Raw genomic sequence first — 14,592 nt, forward strand, 5'->3', positions numbered from 1 at the left:
CTATAATCCAGCATTTTGGGAAGCTGAGACAGGCAGATTGCTTGAGTCCAAGACCAGCCTGGGCAACACAGCGAGACCCCCATCTCTATAAAAATGCAAAATTTAGCCAGGCATGATGCTGAGCACCTACAGTCCCAACTACTTGGGAGGCTGAGGCAGGAGGTTCACTTGAGCCCCAGAGGTCAAGGCTGCAGTGAGCTGTGTTCACACCACTGCACTCAGCCTGAGCAACAAAGTGAGACGGTCTCCAAAAAAAATAAAATAAAATAAAATAAATTTATAAACTACATATATAGAGACAAAAGCATGGAAACAAGTTACCTGAGCAAAATAACACCCATACAATGGTAGCCATTTTAACCCTTCTTTCAGCACGTAGCGCACATGTCCTAGCGCATTCTGCCTGATGGCCAAGATGTCAGCAACAATCCAGTCAACTGCAGAGACAGGACCGGTTAGTGCATACATGAGCCTCTTCACAAGTTGTACTAGGAATGGGCTTCAAAAGTACTGTGATTAGGACATTTAAAATTTCTTTAAATCAATCTGAGATATTTTAAAAATATACATTTTCTGTTTTTTTGAGCCTTTTTTTTTTGCATTTCTTTTTATTTCAAAGATAAAACACGTCACAAAATACTTAAATAAGCCAACAGCAGCATGTATATGGAATAAAATGAACTTCTCTAAATCCTAAAGTATAGAAAACAAAGATTTTTTAATGAGGAAGGGGAAATTATAAACAAAAAATGGCCAAGTGAAAGTATGAATTGCCACTAAATATTCAGTGTGTATATATATGTTCGGCAAAAGGCAAGGACACTTTATCTTTTACTAATGAGTTTTTAGGGCTCGGTACTAGGTTAGGACAGCAATCAAACAAAGGTCTCACATGCCTTACAATGGTGCTGGGTAGATAGATATATGTGCTCCTTATGTAACCAAGTAAAATGATCCCAGGCTGCTAATAACTATAGTTAAATAAATATGTTATTAACAAAGGGTTGTAAAAACAAGGGTAAGATGGTATGAGTTGATAATAGTAGCAACAAAAAACTTCCTAGAAGTTGTTAGTTGAGCTTTCAAAAAGAAAAAATTCCCAACACAGAGAGTAGCCCTTGCCAATTAAACAAACAGGAAGTGGCAAAGTGGGTGCAGAAGATGGGAAACAGAGGACATGGTTTAAAGAGAAAATGAAGTGAATTAAGGAGACAAATGATAAAGGTCTTAAGAACCACAGAAACTTGGATTTGAAAGTAAATGGCTACAAATTACTCTATCTCTTGATGAGAAAGAAAACATAAAAATGAAATGTAAGGAAGACTTCTCTAGTTAGTACACACATGAGCTCAATGATACTCGAAAAGAAAACTGTTAATCTGTGAAAAGAATAGTTCTAGCATCACCCATGTTCTCAGGCCATGAAAATGAGAACAAAAAGAGTGAGTCAGAGGAAGGAAATGTCAAAAAAAAAAAAAAATCTGTAGAGAATAAAAACTGAGAATTTAAAGGAATTACAATAAAGTTTTAGCCAAAGAGGACAGTTTTTCACAGATTACAGGATGATTAGCTCTCAGCTATGTGAAATCTGTTAGACAATGCACCATACTAGTCAGAATATCCCAAAGAAGATTTAGCCATTTTAATACTAAAAATTAACCCAGAAAAGTGTCTTATCAATTATTATACATCTCTCTTTTTAATCAGGGATTATCATTCACAAGTTAACTTTTTCTTGATGACTTAAGACTGATAATTATTATACATACGAAACTTTTGTTATGGCTCCTTATAAGTAGAATGTTGCTTGCAAAGATTCTCCCCTACAGTGTATGATCCCAGAGACAGACACAACCTGTGTTATTGGGTTGGGATATCTACACTATTGGGCTGTCAATGATCACTTTTCTCTAAAGTATATAACTTCCTGTTGAAGCCCTCTCCCTAGCCCCTTGTAATTCAGATCGAAGAAATAATAACTGATAAACATATTTCTTTATAGTCATTTCTTAGAAACCATATAATCAACCCTGTTATACCTGTACCAAATGCAAAAGTAAGCATACAGTAAACTCTGAGAACTAATTTTGCATGGTTCTCTATGGTTCCCAGGCTAAAGTACACCTTGGAAATATAGTTGGGGTACAAAGTTAAAAACCAGGTTTAGCATTTTTTCCTGCAACAATTACATTTTTTAATTTGGAAGAATTTTAAAAATGGGTTTTATTTTAAAACAAACGGTTTTATGGTTATATTATGGCCTCAGATGCCCCTCCTAAGAACTTTTAACAGAAAGTGTAAGATTTCCAAAATACGTCATGTTCATAATAAGCTGCCCTGGGCTATGCCCTTAAACTTGAAAATTTTAGTGGAAACATTTAAGAACTAGTTTAAGTAGTCAAAATATACAAGCTTTGCGTCACCAATATTTGCTACTGAATTATCTTTATTTCTTGTTTATTCTCAGCTACGTTTCAGATAGGACCCCAGATTACAGATAGTTTCTGACTATCTCAGTTACAGCTGAGATTATATTACTTTGACAATAATTGTTCATATTTTGTGTTCTGGCATAATTTAACTAACATAGCAATAAATTTGGCTATGTGAGAATCTTCTATGGCAATCAAGCCAAAGCAGTGTCATTGTTCCCATTAACTTGGAGGAGAGGAGTGGAAGGCAGTGAGGGGCAGCAAGTCTAATTTCCTCATCCCTATTCTCATGAAAGAGCAGTTCCTAATTCATGACGGCCCTGTGTAGTCCAAGATATACTGCATGTGCAGCGCTTCCCTACCCTGGATCCAGCGCTATGCTAATGGTGAGCTATGACTGTCATGACAACCACTTTTAAATGCTATCTGTGGGCCAGGTACGCTACCAGGATTAGGAGACAGCGTCTGTAGAGTGCCTAAAAGGAGCTATCGCTCACACCTTACCAATAAAGCTCTGAGAGATAAGTAATTTGCCCACTGACACACAGCCTATTGCAGAATAGGAACCTGGGTCTCTCTAACTCCAAAGTCCGTGCCTTTTTATAACATTCTACTCACCACACATGCTGTTCAACAAGAAAATTGACACTTAAGCCAAGAAAAGGGAACATTTCATGAGATTAAAAAGGCAAATAGTAGGTGGGGCGCAGTGGCTCACGCCTGTAATCCCTGCACTTTGGGAGGCCCAGGCAGGCAGATCACCTGAGGTCAGGAGTTCAAGACCAGCCTGACTAACATGGTGAAACCCCATCTCTACTGAAAATACAAAATTAGCTAGGCGTGGTGGTGCATGCCTGTAATCCCAACTACTCGGGACGCTGAGGCAGGAAAATGCTTGAACCCAGGAGGCGAGGGTTGCACTGAGCTGAGATTGCACCATTGCACCCCAGCCTGGGCAACAAGAGTGAAACTCCATCTCAAAAAAAAAAAAAAAAAAAAAAAAAAAGGCATACAGCATGAAAAGTAGATCGCTGAAGGGTAAGGGGAAGGAATAACAGCCACTATATCCTGCTGACTCCAGAGAGAAATAAGCTAACAGAGACAGAGACGGAATGTAGAGACAAGGATGTGTCAAGCGAAAACAAGGGATGAGAGAGACTAATTTAAATGTCAATTCTTTTGAGTATCAGGACAGGAAACTCATTTATTCTGGCAAGCCTGGCAGAAGACAAACTAGAAAGTCTAAGCAGAACATCAGTATTGGAAATGTTCTTTCTGCTAATTACATTTTCAGAGATACTCTGTTGTGATTCCTAACATCTCAAAAGCGTTTTAGAAGGGTACCTAAACACGATCGGACAATGAACCATGTCTATAGATAGGCTTTAGGGGTCTCTGAAACCCTAACACTACATGCAAATTTTTATATGCACATTTTTCTAGGAAAAGGCTTTGTCATATACTGACTAAAGCCTGTAATTCTAAAGAAATTTAAAATCACTCCCCTAGTATTTTCCCAAGTTATAGAATTTTAAAAGGCTTTCAAAAAGCAGCCTTCCCAAATCCTGCTGGGATCAGGTTGTGGTGCCAGAGCAGTGATACAAAGTCGCAGGCACTTGGAGTTAGGGTGAAGGGAAGGGGAAGTGGTTCTCTAAACTGACAAATGAAATTCAGGTCAGTATCGTCTGAGTATGAAGATTATCCTTCCCATAGTACCTTCTAGTCCCAAATACAAGTAGAATTGATTTTTTTTAAATCTGTTTTTTCATAGATGTTTTCTAGACGTCCTCAATCTGAAGGAATATATATAAAAGCCAACGTGTAGTAAGCGCACAAATTAACAGTAGTAGTTATCAATATTATCACTATCAGCAAGACTTCCAGAAATGTTCAGAGAACTCACTCCACAAGTCACTACTAGAGAGCTCTGTTAATCGAGTAGAGTTTATACTGAAACCTGGACAAAGAAAAGCTGGCAGAAAACTGAAGAAGGAATTTTAAGAGAATCCTGTTAAACAGACAACTCTACATGAAATTAACACTGGATCAAAATAAAGGAAATGCAGGAAAATCAAAGCTCCCCATCCCTGTATTGGGCCCACAGATCCCTTTTATTTGATATTTAAAACCTGGAAGAAACATCCATCAGCAGCAGGACAAGAACAGCAGAATGGTGTTAGAAGTAAAACAGCCAATATGTCTGCACAGGCCAGAGTTCTCAGCAGCATTGATCATTGGTTGACTGTCTTGATATTTTTGCCGAGAGTGAAATGTAATTAGATAAAATAGTCTGAACCAGTCATGTAATAAAGTTGGGGAAAATACTCAGATACATCAAAATTCCTATCAACCCCTTGTAGCTTCAACTCTTGTCCTATAAATCTGAATGTAATCATTAATTCACTAAATTGAGAAAAATGCATTTTAACTTCTTTTACTTTCTATACCTCATCTATGGTATAAGTAGTAATAAAAACCACAAAATCATGAAGAGACAGCTGACAGGAAGAAAATTTTTAAAAAGCCCCAGGCATAAGTGATTTCCGTTAAGAGTACTATATTGATCAGGTTGTTTTTAGCTTAAGAGTACTATATTGATCAGGCTGTTTCTAGCTTTGAGCTTCTAGGTATTATATTTTTTAAAGTAATAAAAATGGAATTTAGGAAGTATGCATCAAAAGTAGCTACAGGTTTGAAAACATAAGAAGTGGGATTTTTTGGAGGGCTGAATTATTTGGAGAATTAAAAAGTACCTTACCCAATGACAATTTCTTGATTCTGCTACTGTGCTACAGTTATATTACAATGTCACCATTGGGAAAAATATTGCTGAAAGGGTCATAGGACTCAATGTACTGTTTGTGCAAATTCTTGGGACTCTAGAATTACTTACAAATACAAAGGTTTTTAGAAGTATCTTAACCTAAAGTATATACTGCACTATTCTGAAGACCAGTTCTCTGCAATTCCTCTGATGGAACAGTAGTAAACTAGAATTAAACCAAACCCATTTGAAGAAGGAAAGGAAGAGCAGACATTACAAATGACTAGCATAGTAAGGAAATGAGTACTCACATACCAATGCAGCTTTTCTGCAGCTTAGCAATCAAAAATGTAAAATGCATATACACTTCGACCCACCAATGCTACTTTTAGAAACATCACTTACAAAAAGAATGAATACACTATTTAAAGAGCTACACAAAGGAAAAACAAAGCAAGCAAGTAAGAAAATAGCTTACTTACATCCAACAGAGGGAGAAGGTAAGTTTAGGAAAATTCATAGCTTTCAAGTTTCTGACTTTCCAAAAAGTAAAATCACAAAAATACAAGAACAGGTGTAATATCTGCACAGAAAATTGATGTTTTAAAAAACCCACTTCATTTAAATATAAGAATGGTATTTTGAATGCCCATGTGCCATCTGTAGAAAAACCTAAGTTTCATGCAAATGAAATACAAACCTGTGCTTTGATGATTTGCTAAATAAATTATATTTTCTTTATTTTTTGGCAAATCTCCATATAGCAATATCTAAAAGATAAAACAAACAAACGAAAAAACATTACTTTGATATTTTAAAACATCTGTAATATACAAAGAAAGACAATGTGAAGAAATTGATTAATGATGTTGTGAATATTTCCATCCATGATTAACAAAAATTAGATTTCTCACAGGAGCCTCAGAGATCATAAATAGCTCATGTACACAAAGCAGTTATGTATAGTACAGGTTAACGGTAATAAATTAAAATAGAATAATCAATATCCTCATGAGAAAAATATAACAAGCATTTATTGATTGCTAACAATATATAAAACACTGTTCATAAGATAAATCTTCCTTCAAAGACCCTACAATCAATCTAGTAAAAGAGATAGACATGTCCACAGGAACTGTAATGAGACATAATGCAAATACTATGAAAATATGGTACCTTTTTAATGTTTTAAATTTGTTTTTTCTTTTTTCAGGAAACTAGAGGGTACACAACCTTTTTTAATTTTAAAGAACTGTAAACTGCAGAGCAGAAGGAGTATCATTAGGTGGAATTTTGGCAGATGAGATGAAGGAAAATGATCATGAGAATAACAACTAATGGAAGCAGTAACCCTGGAGGCCTGTTGGGTACATGGGCAGTGTCGCGGCTGAGGAGCAAGGAGACCAGAAGGGTGGCTCTGAACTGGAATGGCAGAAGTCTTTTGAATTCCATTCTAAAGACTAAAACTTTATTTTGTAAGTATGAGAGAAACATCATTCCGTGATTAGGACTCACTCCGTCTCCACCAAGAACAGAGTTCAAGAAAAGGGCAACTTCAAGCATGAAGGAGGAGCTGGTCAGAAGCACACAGAGGGCTTCCGGTCCACCAGCCACTTTATCTTTAAACTGGGCAGTAGGCACACAGGTGTTCAATGTACCTGTATTAGTCTTTCTGGAAGAGTTCTGGAAGCCAGGGATGTGACTAAGGTTTCCATTACTTTCCTTAGAAACTGCACAGTGCTATGTATGTAGTATGTTTAAATATTTGCCCAATAAGTTTTTATTCACAAAATTTATCGATGACATAAATGAGTAAAACCAATAGTTTGATCTGTTCAGAGTTAAAAGTGACATCCTGGCTTGTGAGTAAATCCCCATTCTCTTACCAACAAGCCAGAATTGCAGCAAGACCATGGAGTATGCACTGATTTAAAAGTTTTGCACAGGCCAGGCATGGTGGCCCATGCCTGCAATCCCAGGGCTTTGGGAGGCTGAGGTGGAGTGGGCGGGCGAGGGCCGTGGGGGCAGGGTGGGAAGATCTCTTAAGCGCAGAAGTTCAAACCCAGCATGGGCAGCACAGCCAGACCCTGTCTCTACAGAAATATAACAAGATTAGCCAGGCATGTTGGTTCGCACCTGCCCACACTCCTTCAGGAGCATCCAAAACACACTGCACACCTAATGACAAGTCCCCAGCCCGTTATGGACTATGAGCTCCTCAATGGCCTGATCAGTTTTCTACCCCAACAGCCTAGGCACCAAGCTGGTTTTTAACAGATGTTTACTGAATTATTGTTTACACTTTTGTCACCAGTACGTAAAGCTGTATCTCATTTTCAAAATAAAGGTAGTTTCAGAATAAATATAAATAAAATAAATTCAGCGCACCAGTGACTTTTTAACGGCATCATTCTGTAAATCTAGTACTCATTTTTTAAATCACATTAGTTCCTTCTACAAATGTGCCCTGCAAATAATTTGTCACTTCAAAATAAGGCACTAGAAAACACACGGCTTTTCTTTTTGTTTTTTCATAACACTTTTTAAGTAATTTTAAGTTCATTATAATTGCTTCTTCATGATAATTTTAGGTTCATCCACTTTTTAAGAACTCATCAGACATCCCCTACAGAAAAAAAATAATTTCTCTTTTCATTTATTAATTCAGAGGCAGCCAATAAAAATGATTTCTGAATAACTATCTTCATCACAACTGACAAACTAGTTATTCTGCTTTCATCAAACAAACTTATTTATCTTGCACAAACTGGCTTTCACAAGAAGGCCTGAATTAGATGTGGACTAGTTTCACTTCACCTTGATCACATCTATGTTGTTTTTAATTTGCTCCCATGATATATAAACGGCCTAATGATTCTTTTTTAATCTTAAAAACAAGTAGTAATAGGGAATCTAAAGCAATCACATGCTTAACACCTTAGCCTCCAAAACACAATGTCACAGAGACATAAATATACAGCATTCTTTGTTAAAAAATATATATGCTTCATTTATCTCAATCGTGTCCATTTGCCTTCGACATGCAAATCTCAAAACATAATTTTTTTAAAAAAACTTTCACTGTTGTTAAGTATAGATGATGCTGTTGAAAGGGATCAGAGAATATGCCACACCCAAATACGCTACTTTGGCATAAGGATTATTTTGAGCTGAAGGCAGCTGAGACACAGCAGATACAGGAAGAATTCTCTGCCCTTCCCCTAACTACCTAAGGCAGGACATAAGTTTCCCTGTGGAAAGGTGATATGAATTTCCATCTGTAAATGTGTTTCCCTGTCCCTTATTACGAGACCAGAAACCGGCAAAATAAACCTGCATAGCAAACCTTATTACTATCCATTTCCTAGTCATCTTCCCACAAGGTACCACCCCTGGGGGCTGAAATCCTCTTCTCCTTTGACTAGTCACTTCTTCACAATTTATCAGCCTTTGTTAAAAATCACATACAAACCCCTTCTTTAGCCAAGCACAGAGGAGCACACCTATAGTCCCTGCTACCCAGGAGCTCAAGCAGAAGAATTGCTTGAGTTCACGAGTTTGAGTCCAGCCCTGACAACACAGCAAGACCCTCGTCTCTTTAAAATAAAGACAAAAATAAAAATAAAAATAAAACCCTCCTTCCCTGTGCATGTAAAAATACTAACATCAATAAAATGTGTATGCCTCTTCTCCTGTTAATCTGTCTCTTAATTCACAAGCTCTAGCTACCCTACGAGGATAAAGGAACACTCTGCTCTCCCCTATACTGTAACATAAGAGCCACTAAGAGGTAGATTCTAAAGTACTGGACTTGAATTAAGACTTGAATCTGAATCCTCATCCAACACCTTACGATGAGAACTTGGGCAAAACACCCAACCCCTCCAAACCTGTTTCTTTGCCTGTAAGATGAGTGTAATAATAGTAACTACTCCTCCTTGGATTGTAGTGAAACTATGTAAACTACTTCACACAACACCTAGAACATAGTAACCAACTAAAATATGTTAAACTGTCATTATTATTATCCAATGAAATGGAACTTTTTATTCAAAACTGTGTTAAGTGATTAATGGATAAGAGAAATAGCTAGCTAGTCAATCTCTCCCCAAAAGTCTTTGATTACATAGAATTTCAATTTGAATATGATTACATATACAATTTACAGTTTATAATTACTTGAACTTTTAAATGTATTTTTATGCCAACGAAATATATTACCAGTTAATCATAAGATTTCTGCTGTAAAGCATACAAAAACTTAGTCTTTTTCTACCCAGTTTAAAACGTTTCATTGAATAGTAAAATTATTATGCCCTTCTGAAATAAGATCAAAATAGCAAACAGCTACTTGCCCAATAATCAATACAAACACAATTATCATGCAATAAATGGAAGCTAACAGATGACAAAGTTCTTTTTTTCCTTTTGGTTTCTTTAGCAAAGCCTTCTTCATAAGCTTTCAAAATAGTACTTCACACGCAAAACTGTAATGACTAGGTGTTTGGACCATCACGGCTCACTGCTCTCTCATTGTTCTTACCATGTCTAGTGAATAAACTGGCTGACTGCATTCAGTGAGATCAATGAGACACATGGCTGTTTCCATAGTAATAAGAACCCTGGTTCTTCCAACTCCAGCACTGCAAGAAACAACAAGGGGTTCTTCCTTGCTGACCCTCTTATTTTGCACATGAAAAACAAAATCCAGAAAGTCATTGAATCATCAGGGTCTCCATGGTCAGGCCAGCCTCTGTACTGGATCTGAGTCAATGATGACTCTCTTATTTTTCTCTTGGTTAAAAAGCAGTGTGATCTTCCTGAACATAAAGGCAGTGCTTCCTTCTTCTGAGTGGCAGAAGGCTTGGTAGCATCCATAGGATGAACTTCCTGTGGGTTCTGGCCAATATTGGGGTCATTTAACTCTGACACATTCAACTTGTGTGGTCAACATTACAACCATGGAGGAGCCTTGTTCCCATGTCATCTGCCAAAAAATCTGTTCAAGTGTGTGGTAACGCCCCTTGACAAGCACTATTCTGACTTATAATGCTGGAATTGCACTGATGTAGTTTTCATTACCTTTTAAAATAACCCATGTAATATCATAAGGCAAACTATCTCTGTATCTATTTTTGGAAAGGTTCTAAGGTAATCTGGCACCAGACATTGTCATTCCAAGTTTTTTTTTTTGATAAGTTGATCAAATTGTGTCCAGAATGTTCCAGCGATAAGCCCTCGGCTAGCTGGATCACTGACTCCCACAGGAAATGGTCATCCTGGTGGACACTATCTAGTGGGGCTTTCTCCGGAATGTACCAGAAGTCTGTCTCATTTTCTAGCACGTCTTCCACTATATCATATGCAGCATAGATAGAACCAGAAGCATGAGTTCCCCAAAAGGGCTCTCACAGTTAGCTTTAATAAGCAGGACAACCCAATCATGGGTGTGTTCTGTAAAGTCCCAATCACTGATCAATACAACTTGGTCTTCTCTTCAATCGAGGGTCACTGAGGTCAAAGGTGTTCCTGGTGCTTCTCAGGACACGATCATAGACATCTTCTGATCATATCCCCCTTTATATTGACTCCAAACTTTCCATTTTCATCAGGTTCACTCCGATTAGAACAAGATTACCATGTAGAATACCACCATTAGGAGCAGATTTTTTAAGAGAAGATAGAACATCAATGTTTCATTAATATGATCTTCCACACCTTGTTGGAAATGTAAATAATGAATTTGGTTCCAACTGTTTTTCTTAGATTGTTTGGGTGGTAAAGCCGGAGGCTACCCATCTCCAGGGGTGTCCTGGAATGGTGATGATTCCAGAATGATGCTATTAGCTTGTGCTGATAATGGTGATCTCTGGTTCGCAAATACTTTGGAAGAAGTGTGAACCACATAATCTACCAAATGACCAACAGAAGAGGGTCATAAACAGGTTCCCTCTTGTATGAATGCGGAATTTTGATGAGTAGGAATTCCTGTTCCAGGTGGCAACTGTGATGCAAGGCTTTATGTTTCTAATCTTTTCATCAGATAGTGAATTCCTGCTTACTACTTCCCAATCCATTAATTTCCACATCAATGGCTTACTTGAGGATTCTGCAAGTAGTCTGTCTTTATTTGCCTTTTCTTTGCCATACTGAACTAATTGAACTTCAGTTCTCCCACCGTGCATTAGGAATTTTGAACTTAATGTAAAATAATGTGCAAAACAATTCTTTCTAGTTGGAAGTGGTCTGTCCAAACGGAAGCATATGCGATGTTCTACACTCGCTTTCCACAAACGTTTACATGCTCTATAATTCACCATATTAAATCCTGTTAATCTTTCTCCAGATTTATGCAAGTCATTTTCAAAGCTGAATAAAAAACTGTTTGCACTTAAAACAAATTTTTACAATCTTCGACCATGGAAAGGTACTCATTGTAGCCTGTTATAAATTAGAATTCCTCTTGACATCATTACAATCATAATTTCATTGTTACTTGATCCCTTGCATAGTGGAATTCAACTCCACAGAGTTCTAAGGTACTTGCTGTGTTTAGGTCATTAGCTTCTGCTTCTCAAGGACATAAGCCTATATGTTGCTGATGTCATTTTTACAATTTCTTTTTCAAAATTTTGAGGACGCTCAGGAATGAAAGAATAACCTGAGAGGTGGCCTAGCAAGTTCTCTGACTGTAGTCTCCAAGTTTAGTCTGAACAGCAAATGAAGCTAAAAGGGCAGCAGTATCATAAGAATAGGGCAATCTTCCAGTAAGAATGCCTTGTTAAGTTTGTAAAAATACTACTAGTGGGCTATCCATGGAATCATCAGCCACCTGTAAATCAACAAAGTCTTGCCCAGTAAAATCAGGATGCTTGCAGACTACACCTAACAGAACTTGCCACTGATCATATTTATTCGCACTGAAAGCTTACACAGTGTTTTCCAGAAGGATGTTACAAGCCTCTGTATGCTGTCTGTCTCACATCACCTCTGGTGCTTGTACATTGTAGACTGTGGGTTCTGCCAGAAGGAAATTGGAAATGTGAGGTCATGACTGTACACACAAGATCTTCGTATCACAGCTGCGTCCTCTCAGCTGAAGAAAGCAAGCATCAAACCCAGGCAGTGAGGGGGAGCGGCATGTCTGCTCTACCGCCCACAGCAACCACGTCATGCTGTGGAACTGCCATGGCTTGTGCCACCCAGGAAGGCCATGAAATTCTTTCTCATACACTCAGCATGCATGTGTCTTTTGGTACTGCCCTTATTTTACATCCTGTCTTTTGGTACTGTTCTTATTTTAGAGGGTGTGTTTTTTCTGAGTGTCTATGATGTACCAGTCACTGAGCTAGGCAGTTTCACATATTATCTCAGTTTGTCTTCAAAATAGCAAGACAAAAAGTATTCCATTTAAGGACGAGAATCTTGAGACTGAGAAGTTGACACTTACTCCAGATGACATACGGAATGGCAGAGAAATAGGAATTACACCTAGGTTTCTCACTCCAACATCCCAAAATCTTTTGACTGTGACAAAACTATTCTCTGCAAAAATTCCAAATAAAAAATGTCAAGTGAGAAGGCTTCTCATATATTAGAAGCTTATGTAATTTTTTTCACTTTGAAAATCAACCATGGAATTACAAGGAACCTGTAAAAAAAAAATTAAAAACCAACAAAAAATTTATTCCTACATAAACACAAATTAAGCCAGGAAGCAATGCAGTATGTAAGTGCACCAAGAGCTGGCGTTCACTACATTACATCCAACTTTTAGGTGAACCACCTGCTTACATATGCAACAGCCCCCACCCAGTTAAGCAGCCATTTGGACACAGTTGTATTCTTCCTTTATTTCCTCAGTCCTTTGTTCATTTCTTTAATTTGTGAGCTATCTCAGCACACATTCAAGTATTCTTTTAAGTGACATCTTTCTCTGCTGCTAAACTATGTGTTACTTTAGGGTAGAGACTATGTATTTTGTCAATGTAGCACATCAGCACCTATTAACAGTAGGTGGTTAGCACTTAATATGGGGCTGGGACTTCATATGATTCTCCTTTCCAGGTATCATCACCCTCATTTCTTTCACCCCTGGAATTCTCATGCCAAGCTGGAGCACAGTGAAGCCATCTTCCAAACATTACTTACACTTGTACACATATAAGTACTGTGAAATCTTCAACTAACACTTTCTTATTTAGGGTTTTGATTTCTGGTGCCTACAGAGAAATAGAAGAAACAACATAAAACCTTGGAGAATTACATAGGCTTAAAAATTACAAAAAGTACTGGTTTTGATTCACAACTAAACCAAGGTTTCTGTGCACTGCTGGCTGCGTGAGAATTCTTTTTTAACTTCTCTGACTTTGCTCATTCTGCCTTACTCTTGAGGGTGGAGTCATGTTTCTTCCTCCTTCATCTATTTAAGGAAAGAATGAATCGGACTCACTAAATTTGTGTGCCCTGTTAGTGAAACTTATCAACTAGTTATGCCATTCAAAAATCTCCACCCCTTAAAAGTGAGATTCATCTACATTTCCACAGAAACACAGACTAGAATTCCCTAGTACTCTGCCTTTTCTCTCTGTTTTTTTGTTTTGTTTGTTTTTTTTTTTTTTGAGACGGAATTTCCCTCTTGTTGCCCAGGCTGGAGTGCAACGGTACCATCTTGGCTCACCGCAACCTCTGTCTCCTGGGTTCAAGCAATTCTTCTGCCTCAGCCTCCCAAGTAGCTGAGATTACAGGCATGCACCACCACGCCCAGCTAATTTTGTATTTTTAGTAGAGATGGGCTTTCTGCATGTTGGTCAGGCTGATCTCGAACTTCTGACATCAGGTGATCCATCACCTCAGCCTCCCAAAGTGCTTGGATTACCAGTGTGAGCCACCACACCTGGCCCTTTTTTCTTTTTTTCTTTTGAGACATGGTCTCACTCTGTTGCCCAAGCTGGAGCCTCCACCTCCCATGTTCAAGCGATTCTCCGACCTCAGCCTCCTGAGTAGCTAGGACTCCAGGCACACACCACCACACCCAGTAAGTTTTTGTATTTTTTGGTAGAGATGGGGTTTCACAATGTTGGCCAGACTGGTCTGGAATGCCTGACCTCAAGTGATCCACCCGCCTTGGCCTCCAAAAGTGCTGGGATTACAGGCATCAACCACACTGTGCCCAGACTACTCTGCCATTTTTGTTAAAAGAAAAAGTAAAATCAAGTCATTCTTCCCTTTATTGCCACCTTCAAGAGGTTACAATGTTGCAGAGGAGATGATCCATACATTAAAATATGCCAATGTTATATTAGTATTATACATGTTAATATTATATAAAAGTTACCCTGACATTGACATGGGGTAAGATCATGACAGATGGAGAAAAGCAAGGGCTTGAGTTGG

At 38.0% G+C, this 14,592-nt stretch overlaps 1 protein-coding gene and 1 pseudogene across 3 annotated transcripts in view; both read right to left on the reverse strand.

Moving 5' to 3' along the window:
* Positions 1 to 14,592, reverse strand: part of AGPAT5 (1-acylglycerol-3-phosphate O-acyltransferase 5) — a 51,205-nt gene that overhangs the window by 28,899 nt on the left and 7,714 nt on the right. For 2 of the 3 annotated variants that reach the window (XM_032162519.2, XM_032162518.2), the window contains exons 2-3: positions 5,897 to 5,966; positions 322 to 437 (exon numbers count right to left, since the gene is read on the reverse strand). The exons of the other annotated variant lie outside the window; for it this stretch is intronic. In XM_032162519.2, the coding sequence (XP_032018410.1) occupies positions 322 to 437; positions 5,897 to 5,966 (186 nt within the window). The remainder of the gene's footprint in view (positions 1 to 321; positions 438 to 5,896; positions 5,967 to 14,592) is intronic. 3 annotated transcript variants of the gene reach the window in all.
* Positions 9,528 to 12,696, reverse strand: LOC116473840 (tyrosine-protein phosphatase non-receptor type 4-like; annotated as a pseudogene).

The sequence above is a fragment of the Hylobates moloch genome, unplaced genomic scaffold (genome assembly GCF_009828535.3).
Source record: "Hylobates moloch isolate HMO894 unplaced genomic scaffold, HMol_V3 SCAFFOLD_8, whole genome shotgun sequence".
Classification (NCBI taxonomy): Eukaryota; Metazoa; Chordata; class Mammalia; order Primates; family Hylobatidae; genus Hylobates; species Hylobates moloch.